This window comes from Rattus norvegicus, chromosome 9 (genome assembly GCF_036323735.1).
Source record: "Rattus norvegicus strain BN/NHsdMcwi chromosome 9, GRCr8, whole genome shotgun sequence".
NCBI lineage: Eukaryota > Metazoa > Chordata > Mammalia > Rodentia > Muridae > Rattus > Rattus norvegicus.
In genome coordinates this window covers 20,370,861-20,394,779 of record NC_086027.1, presented here as the reverse complement: position 1 = coordinate 20,394,779, position 23,919 = coordinate 20,370,861, and the positions used below count along the sequence as shown (strand labels likewise).

General features: G+C 49.9%; 1 protein-coding gene and 1 long non-coding RNA gene across 5 annotated transcripts; one reads left to right on the top strand and one right to left on the bottom strand.

Moving 5' to 3' along the window:
• The first annotated feature begins 597 nt into the window (after positions 1-597).
• On the top strand, positions 598-1,896 carry 1700067P10Rikl (RIKEN cDNA 1700067P10 gene like). 3 transcript variants are annotated; one of them, NR_176810.1, is made up of 3 exons: positions 598-647; positions 983-1,030; positions 1,222-1,896. It is a non-coding gene; the product is annotated as an RIKEN cDNA 1700067P10 gene like (long non-coding RNA). The 3 variants fall into 3 exon arrangements; NR_176811.1 differs by having other exon boundaries at positions 598-740; NR_176812.1 differs by having other exon boundaries at positions 598-789.
• Positions 1,897-10,787: 8,891 nt separating this feature from the next.
• On the bottom strand, positions 10,788-23,568 carry RGD1565959. 2 transcript variants are annotated; one of them, XM_063266845.1, is made up of 4 exons: positions 23,305-23,568; positions 22,310-22,479; positions 12,014-12,141; positions 10,788-11,040 (listed from the first exon to the last, which is right to left on the bottom strand). In XM_063266845.1, the coding sequence occupies exons 1-4, from the start codon at positions 23,314-23,316 to the stop codon at positions 11,021-11,023; spliced, it is 330 nt and encodes a 109-aa protein (XP_063122915.1). In that variant the 5' UTR covers positions 23,317-23,568; the 3' UTR covers positions 10,788-11,020. The 2 variants fall into 2 exon arrangements, with proteins under 2 accessions (XP_063122915.1, NP_001100356.1); NM_001106886.1 differs by lacking the exon at positions 12,014-12,141 and having other exon boundaries at positions 10,824-11,040; positions 23,305-23,493.
• Positions 23,569-23,919: the final 351 nt, after the last annotated feature.

Genomic DNA, 23,919 nt, shown 5'->3' with positions numbered 1-23,919 from the left:
CTAATAACCACAGAGCACCAGCCAGAGAGTCCAGTATCCTTGGTTACCCACGGCAACAAGGAATAGAAAAGGTTTGCCTCAGAGCCTCAGGAGGGAGCCAATCCTGCCAATAATCTTGACCATGGACCTCTGGCTTCCTGAGCCATGAGAGGAACAGGTTATTTAGGGTTAAAGCCATTTGTTTGGGGCTGGAGATGGCTCAGCGGTTAAGAGCACCCGACTGCTCTTCCAGAGGTCCTGAGTTCAATTCCCAGCAACCACATGGTGGCTCACAACCATCTGTAAAGAGATCCAATGCCCTCTTCTGGTGTATCTGAAGACAGCTACAGTGTACTTATATATAATAAAATGAATAAACCTTTAAAAAAAAAAGCCATTTGTTTGTGGTGATTCTGAGGTTACATCAGCCCTGTGCAATGAGTACACCTTACGCTCTGTGCTTCGTAGCCAAATGCTGTTATGGTACTACCAGGAGAAGCAGGACCTTGTGGACTCCAGAGAGAGAAGTTAGGGAATTCAGCAACGTAACGCAGGGGCCCTATGAACACGCCCATCTGTGACATCACCTGTGACATCACAGAAGGGGAGGGGCCCTTCACAACTTGTCCCGCTTGGACTTTCAAGGACTCAGAAAGCTAGTGCTAGAGGTAGGGAACTTGAAGTGTCCAGTCTGTCCCTTGTGCCACTTCTCCTCTCGCCCTCAGTCACATGTCAGTTCCCATCGAAGACTGTATGCACGAGTGAGTCTGACTGGCTCTCCCACTTGAGGTGTTGGAAGACATGTTGGAGGTACTCTACCCTCCAATCGAGGGAATAGGATGTCTCTGTCCCAGCATCCTTCCTTCCTTCTCCGGAAACCCATCAGGACCGCTGCTGTTATGAATCATCCACTCTCTCCAACAAGCCTCCAACCTCTTCTCTCTGTAGAGGAAACCGAGCCATATACCTTGTTGTAGAATCCGCCTCTCTATTTTCATTGCAGAAAGAAGAGCATGTCCTTGGGAAAAATGGAGGATGATTTCGAAGTCAGGTTGGGATGTCTCATTTTGGGGGATCTTTTTGTCTTTCTCCCAGGACTTTTTTCAATTCTGTCTTATTTATCATCTATATCTATCTATCTATCTATCTATCTATCTATCTATCTATCATCTATCTATCTCCATCCATCTCATCTACCTATCTCATTCATTCATTCATTCCTTTGTTCGTTCATTTTGAAAGGAAAGCCCGACTTTACAAGGGGTTGAGGTGGAAGACCCAGACCCAGGACGTCCAGCACTCCCACTCACCTGGGAATGAGCTCTGCCCCTCCACGGAACACGCTTCAAAGGTCTGCCTGTGTGGGTGCAGCTTGCGGACAAAAGTGGTCCTCCATCCCAGGCCGGACCCACTTCCGGCCCCTCGGGTGCCTCCCAGCTTACCATCGGAGAGGAAGACACTGGTTTCCAGGGATACAGTTTTTCCCGTTCAGCTCTCGAATGACTCATTGAAGGAAAAAGCTGAGGGTAAGCCCCAGCTGTTACCTTGGCGTGACCCGGTACCTCTGCGCCAGCTGGTGCCCATGAGCGTGTGGCCCAAGGGCTTTATTGACCCGCTCCCCAAGCTTTTGCCAGAGAAAGCTTTGAGCACCCTTATCCATATTGAAGGGATTCACATCCCCAGGGCAGTATCCCCCGTGATGGCACTGGGGAAAGATACCAAATCCTCTCTGCCACCTTTACTGAAATGAGCGTGTCCACTCAATTAATCACTAATTTTCTGTATCTACTGTAAACATATGAAGCTATTTTAATGGAGAATATATTTATATTCTCATTATGACCCCAGTGGGGACTTCCAGAACACTGTATCCCAATGTATCTTTCAAAATACATTTCTATATATCTTTGTGTGTGAGCCTGATTGTGAGTGTACTACATGGGTGGACGTGCCAGTGGAGGCACGAGAGGGTTCCAGATCCTCTAGAACTGGGTGGAGTTCAAGGCCATTGTGAGTTGCTGGGAATTGAACCGGAGTCCTTTTCCAGAGCAGCAACCACTCCTAACCACAGAGTCACCTCTCCGGCCCCTGCACCCTTGAGTTAGGGCCTCATGTAGCCCAGGCTGACCTGGCATTTGGTATATAGCTGAGGCTAGCCATGAACTATTGATCCGTCTGCTCTTATTTCCTAATTGCTGGGAATCCAGGCATGGACCAGCATTCCTGGGAATGACCCACAGCTTAATTCTTCCCGTGGCTGCCCACTAGGTACACAGTGGGTCATTTTCCTGTAGTGTCGAGGTCCCAGTAGGACATGGTTACTTCTCATACACTTCCTGGGATTTTGCTGGGAATTGTGCTGAGTCTGTGGCTGTACACAGAGAATTGACTTGATGATGTGAGTTACCCTACCCCTCCCATGGTGTGACTCCCTTCCTGAGAGGAGACCTTTGTTAACTAAAATAGCAAATTGGGATTGATGTACTCGGATCTTTTGATGTCCTTACTGTTTTATCATTCTAGTGTAAAAGTTTTAAATGTTCATTTCCCCTCCTTCCTTCTGCCTCTTTTCCTCCTTCCTCCCTCCCTTCCCTCCTTTTTTTCCTTTCCTTTCCTCCTCCTCTTACTTTTCTTCTTTTGTTTTGAGACAGGGCTTAATGTCCAGGCAGGCCTTGAGCTTGTTATGTAGCTGAGGATGACCGAGCACTCTCTCTCTCTCTCTCTCTCTCTCTCTCATATGTGTGTGTGTGTGTGTGTGTGTGTGTGTGTATGAATGAATGTACAGACACCTCCCACACACATGCAGAGAGAGAGAGAGAGAGAGAGAGAGAGAGAGAGAGAGAGAGAGAGAGATTATGCATATGATAGAAAACACAGCATATTTGTCTTTTGAGCCTGGGTCATTTTTCCTAATACAATTGCAAAAGTCCGGTTCCATTGGACACTCTCAATGCTTTCTTCTTAGGTTTGATGAGCTCTGCTGCTATTGTAAAACTGTATTCTGCACATGCACCGCCATGCCTCATTTTCATGTGCATTGAGATCAGGGGACAACCTTGGGTGTCAGTTCCATGTTGAGACAAGATCTCTTGTTCACCACCATGAACCCCAGGCTGGACCCTGAGCTTCTAGAGATTATGTCTGGTTTTATGTGGGTCCTGGGGATCTGAACTCAAGTTCTCATATCTGCAGTGAGTCATACCCTAGTCCTAAACACTGTGTTTTGTGTGGAATTTTCAAAACACTGGTTATGGGTTACATAGGGAGGACCTCAGCTCCATCTGCCCTTTAAATTTTGTATTATTATTATTATTAATTACTAAAATAATAAATGTGTGTGTGTGTGTGTGTGTGTGTGTGTGTGTGTGTGTGTGTTTAGCCAGCAGGCATGTCTGTTCATATGTATTCAGTACCCACAGAGATCAGAAGAGGACAGAGGATCCTCTGGAACTGGAGTTATAGAAAGTTGTGAGTCTCTGTGTAGATGTTGGGAATCAATCCCTGGTATTTTGGGAGAGTAGCCAGTGCTCTCACCCATTGAGCCATCTCTCTTGCCCCACAGTTCACCCTTTCAAAATTAAGCTGAGATTTACATCCGTACTTTTTCCTTTCCTTAAAGTCTACAGTTCTAGAGTATTCACAGGTATTTGTAACCATGATCATAATGCTATAACTTTCACCCCCTCATCTTAAATACCCTTTCACGGGGGCACTGGAGAGATGGCTCAGTGGTTAAGCACACTTTCTGGAAACTGAAGGATGCTGCAGGTTGGGCCGCGTGTCTGGTTTCTCTAAGGCGCCCCAGCAGTGGGCCACTTTTGCTTGAATGTGGTATCTCTTGAATGGCAAAATGCAGCCCCCCTGGCAAACTTGCGGCCGTAGCATCCAATAAATGGAAAGGGTTACACAAACCAGTGTGCCATCAGCTGGGTGATTGTGGGGACCACATTGTCATAATAAGCACAAGACACATTGCGTTTTCTGGAAACAAATGGGAAGGAAAAGTGTGCTCTTCACATCCTGGCTACCCAGGGGGCTTCAGACAGGCGGCAGCTGCCCAGCGTCACCTGAAGGACCCAGTGGCGATGGTGAAGTTAGCGACTTGTGACACGCTGCCTGAAATCCTGCACAGAAGGACAAGGATGCAAAGGCTGCATCTTTTTCCAGATGAGGATATCCCAGAAGAGATTCTGAAAGATCTAGTGGAAGAGCTCCCTCAACCACGGAGAGTGCCTAAGGGCTGGACAAGTACACTCAAGAAGAAACAGAGGTTTTCCCCGAGAGTGTGGGCTCCACCTGAGAATGGAAAAGGTCGAAAATTACAGCAAGAAGCTGAATGCTGTGTGAAGTAGTCCCGTGACCCAGGGCAGAGAGAAAACACGTGAGCTCACTGTGGAGAACTTTCGGGAAGGCCAGGCCTCCGCGGGGAAAGTTCAGTAGAGCACACTGTTTTACAGAATTGTCTTGTATAACATGGCACTGGTTTAAATGCTATAAATGTTAATAAAATGTTTATTTGGTTATCTAAAAAAGAATGAAAAAGAAAAAGAACACTTTCTGCTTTTGCAAGAGGACCCTGGTTCAGTTCCCAGCATCCTCGAAGCGGTTCCCGAGTCTCTGTAACTCCAGGTCCAGGGGATCCAATGCCTCCTCCTGGTCTCCTCAGGCACCAGGATTGCACACAGCACACAGACACATAAGTAAAACACTTGTAAACATAAAGTAAATCTTTAAAAAAAATCAGTTCTTGTTTCTACCTCATTCACTTGCTATCGTTCAATATTTGGGCCTCTCACCCTGATTCACAGTTGAAATGTTTGGTTTTGGAGACATGGTCTCAATAAATAGTCCAGCCTGGCCTTGAACTTGAAATCCCTCTGCTCTTATTACATATGTGCTGGGATTGCAAGCATGTGTCGCAGTGGCTGACCTACATTTTGAAATATTTATAAAAGGTTTTGATTTTAATTATGTGTATGAGTATGAGCAATGTGGGTGTATGGGTGGGATATGTGTGTGCCTGTGTGTGTGCGTGGTATGTGTGTGGTATGTGTGTGTATGTGTGTGTGTATATGTGTGTGTGCCTGTGTGTGTGGTATGTGTGTGTATGTGTGTGTGTATATGTGTGTGTGCCTGTGTGTGTGCATGGTATGTGTGGTGTGTGTATGTGTGTGTATATGTGTGTATGTGTGTGTATGTGTGTGTATATGTGTGTGTGTCTGTGTGTGTGCGTGTGTGTGTATAGTAATGTGCTAGGTGTAGAAAGGGATTGGATTCTCTGGAGCTGGAGTTACAGATAGCCGTGAGCCACCCAGACAAGGGTGCTTGGAGGTAAACTCAGGTTCTCTGGAGAAACAGCAAGCAGTCTAACTGCCGAGCCTTCTCTCCAGTCAAACCAGAGGTTTCTTTTATCTTTAAACTTCTCGTGAAAACTATTTGTGAAGAGCATGTGGCCAGTGCTCAGCATCTGGGACTATTGTGTATTGTTCTAAATTTGCAAATGGTTTTCAATTTTATTATGTGCACATGTGTGTGCATGCTTCTATACATGTGCAACACGTTCCTGCAGGTGCCAGCAGAGGGCAGAAGAGATAGCAGAGCCCCTGGAGCTGGAGTTAAAGGCAGTCGCCAGCTGCCTGCCTGATGTGGGTGCTGGGAACTGAATGTGGGTCCTTGGCAAGAGCAGCAGTAGGCGTTGACTGTGGAGTCATTTCTCCAGGGTTAGTTCCATGTCTTCTATGTTTAGAGTATGTGTCTGTGTGCATGTGTGTGTGCACCACAGTCAGAAGACTTGTGGGAGTTGGTTTTTTGCTTTCACCACTAGGTCAGGGGATGCTTGTCAGTCTCAGCAGTGAGCAAGCACACAGAATGGGGCATCTTGTGGCCCTGTTATTATTGTCTTCTCTGGCATTTAGGGGCATCGGCAGCATTTATTTTGCCTCAGTTCCCCCCTTTTCCATTTATAGCAGTTACCTGGTTAACTAATGCAGCATCCCCTTTTGAAAACACTGTGGCTCTGAACCTTGTCTCGGGGATGGAGATTGTATGTGCCTTACAGAATGACATGGTCAAGTTTGGGTATGTTTTAAAACTTTCCCACAGAATTGTTTTCCCTGCTTAGGTAATTTAAACCCACAGGCAGTCCCTTCTCCCCTACTCTGCTGAACACCAAGAGTAGAGCTCCCAGGCAAGGCCAGATCCAGTCAGTCCAGGCTGGAAGAGAGTCAGACTCTACCACTCTACCACGCTAGGAGTTGTTTCTTGCTGTATGTAGATCCATAGTTAAGAGTGCTGGCTTCGGGCTGGAGAGATGGTTCAGTGGTTAGGAGCACTGACTGCTCCTCCAGAGGTCCTGAGTTCAATTCCCAGCAACCACATGGTGGCTCACAACCATCTGTAATGAGATCTGATGCTCTCTTCTGGTGTGTCTATTTGACATAAATAAAATAAATATTAAAAAAAAAAAAGAGTGCTGGCTTCTCTTCCTGAAGAGAAGGGTTCAATTCCCAGCACCCACATGACAGCTCACAACTACCTGTAGTTCTAATCCAGGGTATCCAACATTCTTTGGCCTCCTCAGCCACTGCACAAATGAGTATATACACATATATACATACATATATACATATGTGTACACACACACACACACACACACACACACACACACACACACACCTGTGAATGTGTGTATCTGGAAGCTTTTAAGGCCACATTTGGTGACTACTTCCCCCTCCTTCTGAAGAGACAGGAAGAGAGGATTGATTCTCTCTCTAGACTCTTCCAGATGATCATGCCTAACCCATGAACTTTCATTACAGGAAAATGCTGTCAGATTAAGGAAAGCATCTTGAGCCTTTCATCTGCACAAGAGAGATGGGGAGGTTCAGAGACCAGGGAGGCTACTCAAAGGCAAGGCAGGCCAGGCCCTTCTCCTAGAGAAAATGGTCCCGTGCCATTTGGAGCTGGTCTGGGATGCCAGCCCTGTGAAGCAGTTACTGGGTGTGGAGTGGAGGTAAGGCTGGAGGCTCTCTTGCCCCCCAAGTTTTTCCTTGAGTCTGGGTTGCAGCCAAGGAAAACTTGAGCCTGGTCCCCCCACCCCCCTCGCCCCAGCAGAAGACAAAACTGGGGCTTTACAATTACCGTCTGGAAAAATCTTCCACCTCACATCCTCCTGTAGGCCCCCAGTCCAAGGAGGGGAGGGCCACTCTGTTGGCAGTAGGGACAGGGGTTCCAGGGTCTGGAAACAAGATGGGCTTCTTCCCTCAAGGGGCTCACAATCTTTGGTAAAACCAGACAGACCTTGGGCGTAACGGGAAAACTCCTTTATTGCACGCTGAAATTCCATCCACAGGGAAACTGGCTGGAGCTAGAGAGAGGGGGCCAGGCTCCAGAGGAAACAGCCAAGCCCAGGCGAACCCCACTCCAGCCTTAGTCCTCTGCTGGTGCCCTAAATCCCACACCTATCTGGCCAGCCACCTGTGCCTGATCTTTGTCCTGCCCTCTAGGTCCCGCCCCTACCGAAAATTCCAATCCATTTTGCAAAGAAATGATTGGTGCTGGCGCTGTGTGATATAGAAGACATTCTCCTGTCTGCGCAGTTTCTCTTATCTCTCTGCTCACTGTCCTCTCCCTGGGCCCAGATGTCCCCGCCCTGGAGACTAGATCTAGGCAAGGATGTATGACGGGTTGCTCTTCTGGGCGACCCCCTCGTCCCTCCCCACTCAGCTGCCTTTCTGCTCTGGCTCCCACACCGGGCTGGGGCGCCAACTAAATCTGATGAAAATGCAATTGCCAAGTCGTTAAGGTATTTGAATTTAAAAAAAAAAAAACTCCTGAGAAAGAAAGTATTTGATGGCTAATAATCTCATTTCAATATAATGGGACCTTCTTCTACAGAGAGCAAGACAGGTTAAGAGATATAATTATGACTTCGCAAACTCCCAAGCGCGGGAGACACGCTGACAGGTCTGTGCTAGGCTGCGCCCGGTTTCTCTTGCTCCGAGGATAGACGCTTTGTCTGCAAGGCCCGTTAAAGACACGCGGTCCCTTTTCAGCCCCCAGCCCGGTCTACATTGCAATTTAACTGTCAGCCGCGTCCTCGCTCCGAGATTGAGCGAGAGGGCAGGGGGTTGGGTGACAGAAAGGGAAGCCGGACTTAGAGGAAAGGCATCGAAGGTCTGACCGGTCAAACGCTGCTGGACCCAGAACCCTAAGGTGGAGTTTAAAAATCCGATCCCACCAGGGGCTCTTTTTAGGGGCGTCTACACCGCAGGGTCCAGGAGGAGCAGCGGCCCGCAGGACAGGGGCACAGATTTATTGCCCACGTCCAAAGTGGTGCTTTTGATCCCAAATGAATAGATTCTTTCTGGTGGAACTGCTTGGCGCGTCAGGCGAGGAAAGGAACCGACTTAGGAAGCTAGAGAGATCCCGGACTCTGTAAGAGATATTTACATACATACATACATACATACATACATACACACACACACACATACACACACACACACACACACACACACACACACACACACACACACACACCTCTTTCATAACACCGGTAGAGCTCCCATTTGAAGCCTAGGTAAAGAGATTTCTTCTGGACTCACGTCTGTTTCTTTAACCAAAGTGCAAGGAAGGGAACCCCTAAAGCGCCGGGCACGTATGTGCGGGGAAAGGTGCGTGACCGCAAACCAGTGGCCCGCGTGCTTGACCGGTTCTGGTTGTACTGTACAGTTCCGGAGACTACGGAAAAGTCAGGCTTGGGACTGCCGTAGAGTCTGATTCCCGGCAGCCAGCGAGAGCCACTCCGTAACCTAACGCAGGTGCACGGACCACCAGGGAGCGAGCCCAGAAACGTGCAGGAATGAGTGTGCGTGCCTGTGCGCGCAACATCCAGGGAAAGCACTTGGTCCGCAACTTAGACAAGGAGCTGGGGGGGGGGGGGAGGAGAAAGCCCCCCGCTGGGAGACAGTACTTAGGATAGGTGGTCAGATACCGGGTAACAGAATCTGGGGAGTGAAAGTGACCCACGGCCGGCAGGAGCTTCACACCCAAGCTTTTTCTCGAAGCGATCAGCTCGGATCACTTTCCCCGAAAAGAAATTCGAATTATGCGGGCGCACCGCCGACCCTCCCCCATCCTCTAGGCCTTGAGGTTCGGCAGAACTCCATCGGTAGCCCTTAAGGGAGTGAGGGTGTGGGGGATCCCACGATGCCTCTGAGACAGACAGGCGAGGTCGCCGCGTCCACGCAGCGCAGCATCTCCTGGATTAGGGGACTCTATCCTGCCAAGATTCCAGGTTCTCAACTCTTTTTCACAGCGCTCACGCACGTGCAACCAACCACTGGTCTCTTTAGAACCATTCCAACAGCAATACAAGCGAGGGTGGCGCTGTCCGATCCTTGGTGATTTGTCTCACCCCCCTCCCCCCAGAGTAACGAGCGGCCCGGGACATCCTCCCCCTGGTGGCCCGAGCCGCGTGTTTTTGAAGATCTTGAAAAAAACTTCCCTCAAAGCGAGCTTGGCTGCAGGCCTGGTTCATCCTTGGTTGAATACTCTGGGTTATATGCTAACCCTGGTCCGACCCATGGTGGCCAGGCTGTGCCAGGCGGAGCCTTTTTCCGTGCCCCCACCCCCGTGTCCCTCTCCATTGCAGGGTATGTATAGAAGTGGTCCCCAACCTTGTTAGGCTTCCTGTCACCTCCCCTTCTCTCTTTGGCATTTAATGACCTTAGCACTGAGATCCGACGCGCGGTCACAGCAGGAGAGTGTTGCTGATGGGAGCCAGGTGACAAAAGGCTGGGTCTCCCCGGGGTGACCCACAGTGTTGGGGGTTCCCACATGCTGAACGCGCGCTGGGGGAAGGGGGCAACTTCGGGCGCCTGACTGTGCTGGCCAGGGTCCCGTCCGGGTTGGGGACGCCGTGGAGGGCGGGAGCGTCGACGGCGGGGTCAGGGGCGAAGGGGCAGTTGGAGGGCAGCGCGCGGGGAGCCGGCGCGGAGGCTCAGGTTACCCTGCTCAGCCCTCCCACCCGCAGCTTGCTCGCGGGGGCCGGGGCAAGCTCCGGCCGCCCCCACCCCTGCTGTTTGCATTTCTCTGGCAGCCGGTGGGGCTCGGCTTGAAAGAAATGGCCTTAGTTTGGAACGGTGTTTATTTTTCTAAACTAGCCAGTGCACACAGACGACCCCGTGAGCAAGGCGAAAGGACCAGGCGGATCCTGCGCTTGGGAAAGGGGTCAGGAGAAGGGGCCAGCCGGGCGACCAGGGAGAACTGGGAATGGGCTTTGGTCCCCCCACCCACAGCGGCCAGGCTGGGGGAGGGGTCGTGGCTGGCTTGAGGATGACTTTGTTTCTTGAAGGCAAACAGACTTTCTGCCGCGGTTGCCTTAGGTTTGACCTTGCACGAGGTCGGGCAGCCAAGTGGCGAGGCCTTTTGGCTTCGACATCCTGTTTTCTTGGATTTTAAGTTCATCGTTCCTGATATTTAGTTCTAACACCTGGCGGACAAAGCACCTTTGTTAACTCAGTTTCCTCCTCCTTCAAAGGGCTCTCACGTAGTACTTTGTTCAGTGGATGCTGTAAGTTTAGAATAACATTCTTAGGACAGAGCCTGGAACTTGCCGAGACGTCTGGGGATCAGCCCCTTTGGTAGGGACTGTGGCCACCCGAGGATGGCAGGTGTGGAGGATAGGACAGCAAGGGTGGGGCCCCAGGAAACCTGCTTGAGACTCGCTAGCTGAAAGAAAAAAACTGAGGGCTGAGGAAGTGTTCGAAGCGTTTTGACAGGAGATGAATAAAATGCAAATGATATTCAAAGCAAGATGCTAATGAGGTTCTATTCTTTGAGCGGCCGCAGCCCTTGCAGGGTCCGTAATGACGTTAGAGTTGGAATGAACTTGAGGCCTGGGCAGGGTCCAGCAGTCCCAGTCTTCGGTGTGCGCCACGATTGGAAGTGTGGGTGTGTGAGTGTGGCTCGCGCTTCTTCCTTCTCCGGAATGTGCGGTGCGGGCTCCGGGTGTGCTCGCACCGACTTGAAAATGAGGTCAGGGAAGGTCGTTCCACTCTGCAGCATAAATCAAAGAGGAAAGGAGAGTGAATGTGAGAGACAGTCCCTGGAGACGCGAGAGAGAGAGAGAGAGAGAGAGAGAGAGAGAGAGAGAGAGAGAGAGAGAGAGAGAGAGAGAGAGGCTGGGAGGAAGACAGGGAGAGGGAGAGGGAAGGAGGGAAGGAGGAAGAGGTGCAGAGCGAGTAAAAGAGGGGGGAGGGAGAGAGGGAGGGAGAAAACAAAAGTTCGGTGTAGACTCTGCAAGAAGCAGGGTTAAGGCTCTTCCATCCCCCGCATCCCGCCCCCACCCTTAACATGGACTCTGTCTGTCTGTCCGTCTGCAATCCCGTCTCCTTTTTCATTGTCTTACTGTGTAGCCCTGGGTGTTCTGGAACTTACTATGTAGATCAGGCTAGCCTCCAACTCACAGATATCCGCCTGCTTCTACCTCCTACCCCCAACCCCAAGTGTTGGTGAGTGGATGGCCTTTTCCCAACTTTAATCTTCCTGTCTAAACACTCCGTAACTAGTGAAACTCCTGCACCCAACCTCCTTCCCCGCCCTTGTGCGCTCTCAGCTCTGGTAACTTGTAACTGCTCACTTGTTACTCTGGGGGCACAAAGCCGGGGCTAGGAGTGGGGGTGGGGCAGCTCCCTGGTCTCAATGAATCCATTGGGAGGCTGCTGCCTTCTGGCATTCCTCTGCCTCATGACCCTGTTGCCCTGTGAAAGTCGGCCTCCTCATCTCCCCAGTAACTTGGCTTATGTGTCCCCAGGTCCCCTCTATTCCTCTCTCTGTGGGTCATCACAGAACATGTCATTCCTCCTCCGGACACCCAGGTGGGTGATCCCAGTGGGTGATCTCGGGAACCCTCTTGCTCTCTGGAAGCCAGGGGAAGGTGGTTGTGAATGTAGCTCCCTCCCTCCTACATCTGGGAGATATACACCCAGAAAAATGAATGGGTGGAAGGGTCACCCCTTCGGGGAAGCACCTCCGTGGTGAACTGGCTTGCACGGTGTCCACTGGCCACCAGAGAAGGGGAGAAGACTGTATAGGGCTGGATGGCCTTTCCCTTCCACCTGTTCCTGGGTCTGTCCATCTATGACGGTCTCTTGACTCCTGATAATAAATCACAATGCTGAAATCCCACACAGTGGGTCCAGCCAAGCACACCACAATACATACTAAATTAAAGGACAAAGGACAGATACCAGCAGAATCCTCCTTATGAGCCCACATTTGTTAGGTCATGCATTCGCTCAACAGACATTTAGTGATTGTCTTTCAAACGGCGGCTCACAATGAAAAGATAAGGTCCTGGGCCTTGGGGTGCTCACACTTTCTCAAGACAACACAAGAACAATAAGCTGCATGTGCTATCAGCCAGGGTAAGTTCTCGCTGTGAAAGAGAGAAAGCTTGACTGGGAGAATGTAGGGGAGGAGGGCCAGCCCGCTGTGAAATAAGGGACAGGCCGTGCAGACTTCTGGGGAAACATCACTGTAGGTGGCCAGAGAGGACCTCAAACGCAGGGTCACGCGTGGGAGTGAGTGTATGACGGGGAGCCTGAGGAGAGAGTTGGGTCAGGTGGAGAGGAGAGGTCAATTGAAGGTCAGGTGGGGCCAGAGGATGGTGTGGTGTTTTGCACGCTCTGCTGGGAGGTCTTGGCCTGACTCAGGTAGAAGGAATGATGGAATCTAATTTATATTCCTTAAAAGTGATCCACAAAGATGGAGGGGATTTAACTAAGTTATCTTGGGTTTTCAGGCTTATGAGTTTCAAATTGTCCTGGTTCAGTGTGTAGAATATTGAACATCTAGGCCAGGAGATGTCCTGCACTACTTCACACGATACATTTTGAAAAATAATCTGGAGCTGGACACCAGGGAGAGTCTCAAAAGCTGTGGAGACAGCTGTGTGTGTGTCTGTGTGTACGTATGCTTGCAACAGAGAGAGAGAGAGAGAGAGAGAGAGAGAGAGAGAGAGAGAGAGAGAGAGAGAGAGAGAGAGAGAGAGAGAGAGAGAGATGACATCCAGGCTGTTGTGCTGCTCCAGCTTTGCCACTTTCAGAGGACTGGATGCTCCTAGCAGGTGGTCCCACACCGTCCCCTAGTGGCCACGAGGAACATGGCACCAGGACCTTGTACCAGATGCAGAGCTGTGCCAAGGCGGCAGGGGGCGCAGAAACAGGCTTAAGGTTTCCCGCCAGGTGCCAGGTGTTTGGCATCTGTGCAACTCAGGAGATTCAGGCTTCCCGGAGAACCTCATTCCTGAAGTTCTGACGAGCAAGATGCTTGCTGAAAGGATGGGCAGGGGCTCTTCTACAACCTCGAAGACTGTGAGCGGACGGAACAATCTCCCCAAGGTTTTCTTTAATTGCAGGGTCCAGAGATCCCTGCTTGGTGTCATCTCCAGCGCAGAACTGGGAACCATTCTTCGTCCTCTGCCGCCTCCCAGTGGGCACGAACGACATTGCTACTGCCAGGCTCCTTCCCAGCTGCCCAAACAGGTGTCCCAGGAAAGAAATGAGAAAATTCCGCGAAGAAGATCTGGATCCAGATCATCCAACGACTATGTCTACCTAACACCAAGGTCATTACCTCCAATAAGCATTTTAAAGATAGGTCTCTCTGTGTAGCCCTGGCTGACCTGGAAATTCATATGTAGACCAAGCTGACTGGATTTCTGGAGGATCCGCCTGTTTCTGCTTCCGGAACTCCTGGCTTCTCCTACCCCAACAAGTACTCGCTGATGCACTCAACCACGGGCTATTAGAGGAGTCAAAAAGCTCTGCCGTCTGATCCAGAGCACCAGAGTTATGTTTTAACAGTGATGAACCCAAAAGTTCCTTGACGTTGTTCAAGTGTCTCCCAGAAAATAAAAATTAGTGTTCATATGAAAATCCCTAACTAATGGTTCATAGCAGCCATTTTTCTAACAGTCCAAAAGAAACAACCCCGATGCCTCCAATTCCACCTATAAACTCCATTTAAAAAAAAAAACTGTAGGGCTGGCGAGATGGCTCAGCGGTTAAGAGCACCCGACTACTCTTCCAGAGGTCCTGAGTTCAATTCCCAGCAACCACATGGTGGCTCACAACCATCTGTAAAGAGATCTGATGCCCTCTTCTGGTGTGTCCGAAGACAGCTACAGTGTACTTATATAAAATAAATGAATAAATCTTTAAAAAAATAAAAAAATAAAAAACTGTAACATTTGTGTATTGATGCACACATACACACACACACGCACACATGCCACAACATGCAAGTGGAGGTCAGAGGACAATTGGTGGGACTCAGTTCTCTTTTTCCACCAGGTGGGTCCTGGGGGTTAAATTTAGGTTGTCAGTTTGGTGGTGAGCACCGCTTCTTACTCAGCCATCTTGGCAGCCCTCTCCTTTGACCTTTCAATAGTTATGAGCTCAGAGGAAGTCCAAAGTGCACAGCGCTGCCAGGTTCTCTTCACCCATGTGTACATACACGGATATTTTACTGTCAGAGAGATCATCTTACTGCTTTCTTTTGTTTTTATTTTGCTTCTTGAGACAGAGTTTTGCTACCTACGTTATGGCTATTCTGGAAATTGATATGTAGACCAGGCGGGCCTTAAACTCACAGAGGTCTGCCTCCCTCTGCCCTCCAGTTCTGAGATTAAAGGCACATACCACCACGATTGCCCTGGTGCTGAGATTAAAGGCATGCACCACCACAGCTGCCTTTATAGATATTTTTCACAGCCGCACTCACTCCCCTTTCTCCAGACAATGGTGCCCAGGCTTTTGTGAGACTTGCGTATAGCATGGTTGCTGGGTTGGTATGGTGAGGGACAAGTCACAGGTGGGACCCAGAGTAGGTTAGGTTAAGCTTGGGTTTGAGATCAAAACACACATGAGCTTAAAATAGTAAGGAGCTAATGAAGACTCAACACACAGAAGCTACTCCTCCTGAAATAACCTGTGACAGGAGCCTTGGCCAGGACAGCACACATCCCCTTCTGTGCTGCCCAGGGGTATGGCCACCACCTCTTCCGACATCCATGTTTCCCATGGTTTAAGCTACACTAAAAGCATTTCTGCTTTCCTCTTTGTCTGTCTTGGTATTTGGAGATGGCTCACCATGCAACTCAGGTTGGCTTCAAGTTTGTCATCCTCTTGCCTCAGCCTGCCGTGTCCTGCTGTGACGTGCATGTTGCAATGGCTTGCTTGCCTTTTCTTTTTGTAAACCTATGTTAGCTTTCTATCGCTACGACAAATTATCTCAGCTATGTAACTTAAAAGAGGAGAGGTTTATTTTGGATTTTGGTTCAGAGATTTCAGTCCATGGTAACTTGGTCCTGTTGCTCTGGGCCTGTCTTCCCAAGAGTTAATTTGGATGAGGAGTCCTGGTTGCCTAGAGACAGCTGGAAAATGCACATGCACATGGGTGTGTGTATACTCCTCTCTCTCTCTCTCTCTTTCACACACACACACACACACACACACACACACACACACACACACACACAGAGGCAGGAATGTCATCATGGACCACAGACATGGGTATCACAGATGCTACTCCATCTCACAACAGAGCATGTCCTTCTTGGTCTTACTTGGGTCTCACCCTTCGTGGCCTCCTGAGGTGATTCTTAGACACATTTGTGATAACCTAGCTTCACTGTCAGCTTTACTGGATTTAGAATCATCTAGAACTCAGCACACACATGCAGAACATTTACAGAAAAACTTAACAGAGGAGGGGAAGACCCACTGTGAATGTGGGTGGCACCGCCCAAAGACCTGGAGCCCTGGCCTGCAGTAAAGGAGAACTGGAACCCCGCCCCCTCCCCCATACCAATCACAGTGTGATTGACAGCCATCCACGATGATGGTGACAGCTGCCCCACACCCTTGGGGTCATGCTGCCCCCACCATGGTGGAACAGACCGTTCAAATGTGAATCAAAACAAACCCTCTTCCTTTAAAAGTTACTTTTGTCAGGTATTTTGTTACAGCAATGAGAGGGGCAACCGATGCATTGTTGCCTGTTCGTACTCCTCGGTGTCTGCAGACATAGCAGGTATCTTTTTTCTTTCTGAGTCAGGGTATCACTGTGTAACTCTGGCTGTGCTGGAACTCAATATACAGACCAGGCTGGCCTAGAACTCACAGGGACCTACCTGCTTCTGCTTCCTGAATGCTGGGGTTAAAGGCCGGGGCCACCATACCTGCCTTTTCTCTCCATCCTAACAGGCATACATTATGTTCCCGGAGCCTAGAGCCCTGACCACAGCAACTCACTCTCATTCTTAGGCTCAGCTGTCTCCTCAGGCCTCAGGGCTGCGGATCACAGTGGAATAACCTGCTGGGACTTTGCCATATCGCACTCTCTCCTGCTCTGTCCTCCTTTGTCCTGCCTGTCTTTCTCTTCAGCCTGTTTTTCATCTGTTCTTCAGTGCCCACACAGGCCAGAAGAAACAACAGGAGAGGGGTTCTCCCACTAGGCAGCCCCTCTCCTTGAGTGAGGGGCTAAGGAAGCGATACCATCCCGGGAGTTGGGCCTGGCTCTTCAGGGCTTCTGAGCTTGTCTAAGGTGGAGGAATTGAGACAGGCTCAAGGCCTTGTTGGAGAAAGTGGGTGGCCTGGCTGGGAATGTTCTCTGAAGAAACAGGTAAAGGTGAGGCAAGGTTAGGAGGCCTTTCCCTCCAGCTGCATGGAGCACCGTTGGGCCCTGAGATGTCTCAGCTCTCACTCTCAGCAGCCTCAGGAAATGCCTAGGTTTTCTGTCACCTCTTTGCCTAGCTTCCTCTCTCAGCCCCCGAGCAAGTTTGTGGAAGGGAGTTGTGGTCCACTCAAATTCCGCTGCCCTTTCATGGGCTCTAGTTTTGTCCATCTGCCCTAGAAAGACAGACAGGCTGACAGAAGGACAGATGTGTGAACACTGTCACAAATTCCGTAGCACACTTGGTAATACCTGACAGGCCCCGGGCTGGAAAGGAAGGGGGAGAGGAGAAGGAAGGAGAAGGTACATAGGAGGTTGAGATCCAGCTACATCCAGGATCACATGCAGGCAAGGACTGGGCATGGGTGGCAGAAAGAAACCCAGAAGTAAAGAGCAAAGATAGAGCTGGGGTGAGGGGCCTGGGATGGAAGTGATGGAGTTAGTTCAGTGGGAAAGCCTTATTCAGGAACCTTGGCTGGATCTCTAGCTCCCTTGGCCTTCCTTGAGAAGAAGCAGAAGAAGCAGCAGCAGAAGAAGAAGAGGGGGAGGAGGAGGAAGAGGAGGAGGAGGAGGAGGAGGAAGAGGAGGAAGAAGAGGAAGGGGAGGAGGAGGTGAGAGAATCAAACATATCTTTCCCTTATTAATATTCATGCATAATTTGCCAAAAAGAAGAGATCAAAAACCCCCTAGGAAATCCTGTGGGAGATGTTTACCATGTCAGAGGTCTGCCGAGCAGTGAAAGTTCAGGGCAGCATGAGACACGGCTGCATCACTAGGCTTTGGAGGGGAAACAGTCCCTGTGTAGGAGCCCAGGAGCTCCTCAGCTGTGCTGTTCCTCAGGGCTACCCAGGAGGCTGAAGTGGAGCTGGACCACTCATGTCCGGTGGTGACACAGCCTTTTAATCCTAGCACTGGGGAAGCAGAGGCAGACAGCCATCTGTGAATTTGGGGAGTTAGCCTGATCTACCTAGAGAGTTCTGAGTCTGCTAGGACTACAAGTGAGAGAGAGAGAGAGAGAGAGAGAGAGAGAGAGACAGACAGAGAGAGAGACAGAGAGAGAGAGACAGAGAGAGAGACAGAGAGACAGAGAGAGAGAGAGACAGAGAGAGAGAGAGACAGAGAGAGAGAGAGAGAGAGAGAGATATGCTGTGAGGGAGCGGGGGAGGTATGGGGCACTTTTCTGTGATATGCACTGGGGCAGGTCATCTGTCTAATTAGCATCGAGGAGCAGGATGCTTGGGTTTTGTCTCCTGAGCTCAGGGACCAGGTGCTCCTCTCACTTCTGTATTTTTAACTTCTTGGATTTTTTTTTTGAAAAATGCAGAAGTATTTAAAATAAATCACAGCCGATATCCTGACATTTCGTCCTTAAATAATTCATTAGACATCTCTAAAGAGCTCCTCGCTGCATGGCAAAGAGGTGTGACCAGATTATATGTAATATACACATGCATATACATGTCTCAAGTCTTGTTCCTCAGCCCGGGCTCCCAGTTATGCCGCATCAATGCCCAAGGACCACGTGCAGGGAACAGAGGCCTGTCCCAGCCACTGAGCCACTGTGTACCTGGACGTGGTCACCACTGTCTATTTGGGTTGTCGATGTGATAGAGTGGATGAGGAGACACCATGCTCAAATATGCAGGCTGGGAGCTGGGACTTCGAATAGAGGGTGGGGAGTGGAGGTGTGGAGAGGGCTGAACCTCTGCTATAGCAACCTCTAGGGGCATCTGTCCTCTACCCAGAGTGTCATGACTGAAGAGATCACTGTCTCAGAAGAGGCCATGAGAGGTGTAGATCCTGACATAGGCTCTCCTCTGCTGTAAGCCCAGCCACCTTTCCCAGCATTCCCACGAAGTGCTACCCCTGCTCCACCAAGTAGGAACATAATCTCCCCGTGTCAGGGCCATTTGTTTGCCTTTCCTAACACAATAACTTGTGACCCTAAACATCTTTTCTTGTGCTAACTTTTTTTCCTTCTTGGGGACTGAATCCAGGTCATTATGAAAGTCAGACAAGCAGTCTTTCTAGGGAGCCATGTTTCCAGTTGTTACCAGAAACTTCAACAGAAGCAGAGAGGGGCCCAGGGGTTGAGAGTATGTACTGTAGAGTGTCTCTGATGTTGGATCATTGAGTTGAAGGGAAAAGACAGAAGTGTGAGGTGGCAGGACCTAAGAGGGCATGAGTCCCCATGGGGTTCAAGACACACTTGCAGGTAGTTAAGGGGATCCAATCAGAAAGGCTGGTGGCGGCCTGGATGGGCATGAAGTGGGGTGTTACTCATTCTGACCTTCTGAATTGGGGGGATGGGGCAGGAAGATGACAGAAGAAAGAGATAAGGAATGGAGGGCCAGGGGCTGGGGACGATGGTGCACAAGTCTACACAGACCCAAGGATTGTGGGAAGGAGCAGCAAGAGGACAGAGTTCAAGGCCTACAAGAATGAGCAAGGAGGGCCTAGAAGGCACTGGGGTGGCAATGACATTGTTGCCACTTATGCTGGAGTCTGATTACAGAAGTCACCTTGAGTGCAAAGGGCAGATAGGGAGGGGCAATGAGGTGTCTTGCCATTCTGGTGGCCCTAGGTGAGGGAGATGGTTCAGTTGGTGAAGTGCTGGCCTTGCAAGCATGCCACCTGAGTTTGATCCCCAGAACCCCCACACAATAAAACTGTGTGTCATGGCATGCTTACCATCCCAGCACCGGGCAGAGGAGATGGGTGGACCCTTGGGCTTCTGGACAACCAGCCTAGCCTAATCAGCAAGCTCCAGACCCACAAGAGCTTCCGTCCCACAAACCAAGCTGGATGGTACTTGGGAATGATAGCCAAGGCTGTCTTCTGGTCTTCACGCGCACACACATGCACATATATCCACACTTCCAAGTGTACTTGCACACACACAAGCACGCATGCATGCGTGCCTACACGTACACAACAGAGCAGGCCAACAACAAAACATCACAAGAGGAAGCAATGTCCTCCCAGGAGATGCCAGTCTGTGCAAATGGGACGGTTGAGTTCAGAGAACAGGGAGGGCTGTGGCTTGTACCGAGGACTGCGTGCTTAAATGACACAGTTGATGGTTTAGGGGTAGAATAGTTGGAGGATTTTATGTAGACGTGGCACAGGCTATCGTTACCAGAGAGGAGGGAGCCTCAGTTGAGAAAATGCTTGTATAAAATAGGACTGTACACAGACCTAAAGGATCTTTTCTTAAATAGGAGTAGGTGTGGGTGGGGCCGCCCCAGCTGGCGGTCTTGGGTTCCATAAGAAAGCAGGCTGAGCAAGCCACAAGGAGCAAGCGGAGGCCCCAGGTGCCTCCAAAAGTCAGCAAAGACATGGAGGCTGACGTCAGAGGACAGGCCTCAGGCTGCTTCACAAATAAGCCGGGTTTCCGGATTCCACCTTCCTGAGACATCAGTAGTAGCCTGTATTCTGTCTCTCTTCTCTCACTACCTCCCTTCAGAAAATTTGAGGTGAGTCTCTCAGAAGAATCCCCTGAGAGGCAGCTCCCTCAACGCTCCAGAGGAAGAGCACTCCAGAGGAAGAGCAGTCAAGGCAGTGTGAGGACAGACCCTAGGCAGGAGACCCCTCTCCTAGTCTCCCTAGAAGCCTGAATCTGGCTTATTTCTCAAGGACCTTGTGTGTATGTGTCTGTATTTGTGTGTGTGTGCGTGCGTGTGTGTGTGTGTGTGTGTGTGTCTGTCTGTCTGTCTCTCTCTCTGTGTGTCTATCTGTCTGACTCTGTCTGTCTGTCTGTCTCTATGTATGTGTGTGTATGTCTCTCTCTCTCTCTCTCTCTCTCTCTCTCTCTCTCTCTGTGTGTGTGTGTGTGTGTGTGTGTGTAAACTGAGCTGTCACAGAGAAAGAACGGAGCCATCTTCTGCCTGGACAATCTAGATCCCAACACACACACACACACACACACACACACACACACACACACACACACACGGATGGAGCTTTCCCCTTCACTTTGTGAACTGTTGAGACTCTGAAATTTCCAGAAGAAAACCTCTGCTCCGAAGAAAAGCAGAGGTAGATGAGAAGAGAAAAGAAAACGGGCAGGCAGAGGAGAAAGGATATGCACGAAGTTTAAAAACCAGCTCAAAGGCTAACACATTAGACCCAGGTCTGGAGCACAGGTTGTCACCTCAAGGTCAAGGTCAAAATTGCCTTTGTAGGGAGTTCAGGTCTAGTCTGAGCAACATGAAACCCTGCCTCAAAAACAAAACAAAACAAAACAAAACCCAAGCAAAAGAGTTAAGGTTTTAATGTTGCCAAAGAAAATATGCTGTATTTTCTAAACCAAGCAGGCATGCTGTGAAAAGGAACCATCTGAGAAATGAAAGGCAGACAGCAGATGTAGTAAACACTGGTGTAGGAAAGCTCGAGTGGGGTTTGAAGCCTTGTTTCAGAAAGGATCGATGAAGGCTTAGCATGGATCTGGTCTATGGTCCCAACTGAGGCAGGATGATCAGGAATTCAAGAGAGACCTCATTTACATAGCAAGTTTAAAGCCAGCCTGGGCTACACGAGACCCCCATCTCATGAACACAGTGGGGTCAGAGAGACAGCTCAGTGCTTGAGAGCAGTTGCTGCTCTTGCCTAGGACTGGGGTTTGGTTTCCAGCATTCCTGTGGTGGCTCACAATTCCAGCTCCAGAGGATCTGATGCCCTCTTCTGGCCTCAGCAGGTACTGCACTCATGGGCCCCCAAACAGGACAAGCCTCTGAGATGAATGAAAAAAAGAGTGACAATCAGGGAGCAGGAGAGAAAAGATGACAAGGTCAGAGGCTTAAAGGTCTAATACAGAGACCACATGTGTTGGAGAGAAAAAGATAGAATAGCCTCATAGGAGTGCAGAACTGGGCAGGACCCCTGGGAGTGGGCTGCTGTGCTAAGACACCAGAGAAAGGATTCTTCCTGTGGCTACCACCTCCTCATTCAGAACTTAGGATGTAGCTACAGGCACTCCTGGACTTGTGTGTTCCTGAAGAGGTGGGCAGTGTGTGTGTGTGTGTGCGTGCGTATGTGTGTGTGTGTGTGTGTGTGTGTTGTCACTTTCTGGTTGTGGGGGGGGTGGGTAGAAGTGTGGAGGAAACACCTGCCCACAGGTCTGTTCTCAAAGACTGAGGCAGATATGTGGTCTGCAGGAGGATGCCTCGGACTTGAAAGGCAATCTCTATCTATCTATCTATCTATCTATCTATCTATCTATCTATCTTTTATTTATTTATTTATTTTGGCTGTCCTGGAATTCACTAGACTAGGCTGGCCTCAAACTCAGAGATCTGTCTACTTCTGCCTCCCAAGTGCTGAAATTAAAGGCCTGCTCCACTGGCTAAAACTTTCTTAAAAATTTATTTATGCATTTTTTAAATAAAGGAGTGCCCTGTCTGCATGTGCACTTACATGCCAGAAGAGGCAGACAGAGATCTGAGATTCCTCAGATCCCCTTAGGAATGGTTGTGAACCACCATGCGGTTGCTGGGAACTGAACTCAGGACTTCTGAAGAGTAGCCGGTGTCCTTAACCACTGAGCCATCTTACCAGTCCATGGCTATCAATATATTTTTTTTCTTACCTCTGATCTCCAGCTGATTTCTGCTCTGAGCCTCTGTGACAGAAGCTGCTGTCTGCACCATTTGCTCCAAGACTAACGCCTTCCATGCATCTGGGGAGCAAGGCTAACAGCACCAGGATCTTGGTGACCAGGGTGCTGAGGACTGCAGGGTCAGACTCCAGGGTAGAGTTCTGCAGACTGGGAGGACAAAGGGTCAAGACAGGGAAGAGTGGTAGTCTTGTCTGCCATCCCCCACGGCAGGCTTGGGTGGGCCAGGTCCTGTTTAGACCTCACTCTGCAGAGGTGGTGACAGTAGTCGGAGCCACAGGAACTGAACTGGTTCCTCCATTCTGGGGTACAAAGCTCTGGGTCTGTGAGAAGACAAGGTTGTGGGGAACCCAGGTTGCCTGTGAGGAGGCTACCAGGAAAGGATTTGGTCACTGGTAGGAGAGTGGGATGAGAGCCAGACTGAGTGTAGAACGCACTGATTCAGAGTTGGAAAACAAGGTTGGAACTCAGGACTGGTCTTGTGAAGTTACTGTGCCCATGAAGCCACACAGAACATTTTTGTGGGCTACGAACATTGACTATACAGTTCAGACTTCTTGATTCCTACCCAGAATTCCTTTATACCTTAGGCTGTTAGATGCTCATCTCTGACTTCTGTCCCATCCACATAGCCCTGGACTATCTAAGGAAGTCATCCCTTGTGGAAATCTAAAGGCGGTGTGGTGGTTTGAGTGAGCTCATAGATTTGAATGTCTGGTCCCTAGAGGTGGAACTGTTTGGGAAGGATTAGAAGGTGTGGCCTTGTTGGAGGAGGTGTGTCACTAGGGGTGGGCCTGAGATAGTCTACCCATTCCCAGTTAGCTCTCCGTGTGACTCATCAGACGGAGCTCTCAGCTGTACTGCTCCGGCATAATAGCTGTGTGCCTTGCTGCTATGATCCTGGCCATGATGGTCATGGACTTACCCTCTGAAACCATGAGCCCCAGTAAACCATTTCTTATACATACTGCCTTGGTCATGATGTCTCCACAGCAATAGAAAGAGACTAAGACAGTCAGCCTTCACACTCTGTTCCTCCTGGTTCTGCGTAGCCCTGGGGACTCTGGGGCCTGTACAGGTCACAGGCTCTTCTGATGCTGGCTGGGACTGTAAGGAGCCTGCCCCTCATCCTATAGAGGCCCTGTAAGTCCCACACCTCCTTTTGTGTTCAGACCCCTAGGTGGAGGGGGGTGGGTGTGGGTGTGAACGGGTCTGGCGATAGGTCAGTTGGCAGTTGGCGAAGCGCTTGCCTTCTAAGCACGAGAAGACCTGAGTTCGATTCCCAGAACCCATGTGTCTTTTGCTCTATTGCTATGACGAGGCACCACAACCACAGCAGCTCTTAGGAAGGAAAACATTTCACTGGCTTACAGTTCAGAGGTTTAGTCCATTGTCCTCATGGTGAGAAGCATGGGGGTATTGAGGCAGACATGGTGCTGGAGAAGGACCTGAGAGAGGGTCTTACATCTGGATTGACAGCAGTGGGGGGGGGTTGGGGAGGGAAGAAAGAGAGAGAGGATCTGATTGAGCATTTGAAACCTCAAAGCTCACCACCAGGAACACATTTCCTCAAATGAGGCCAC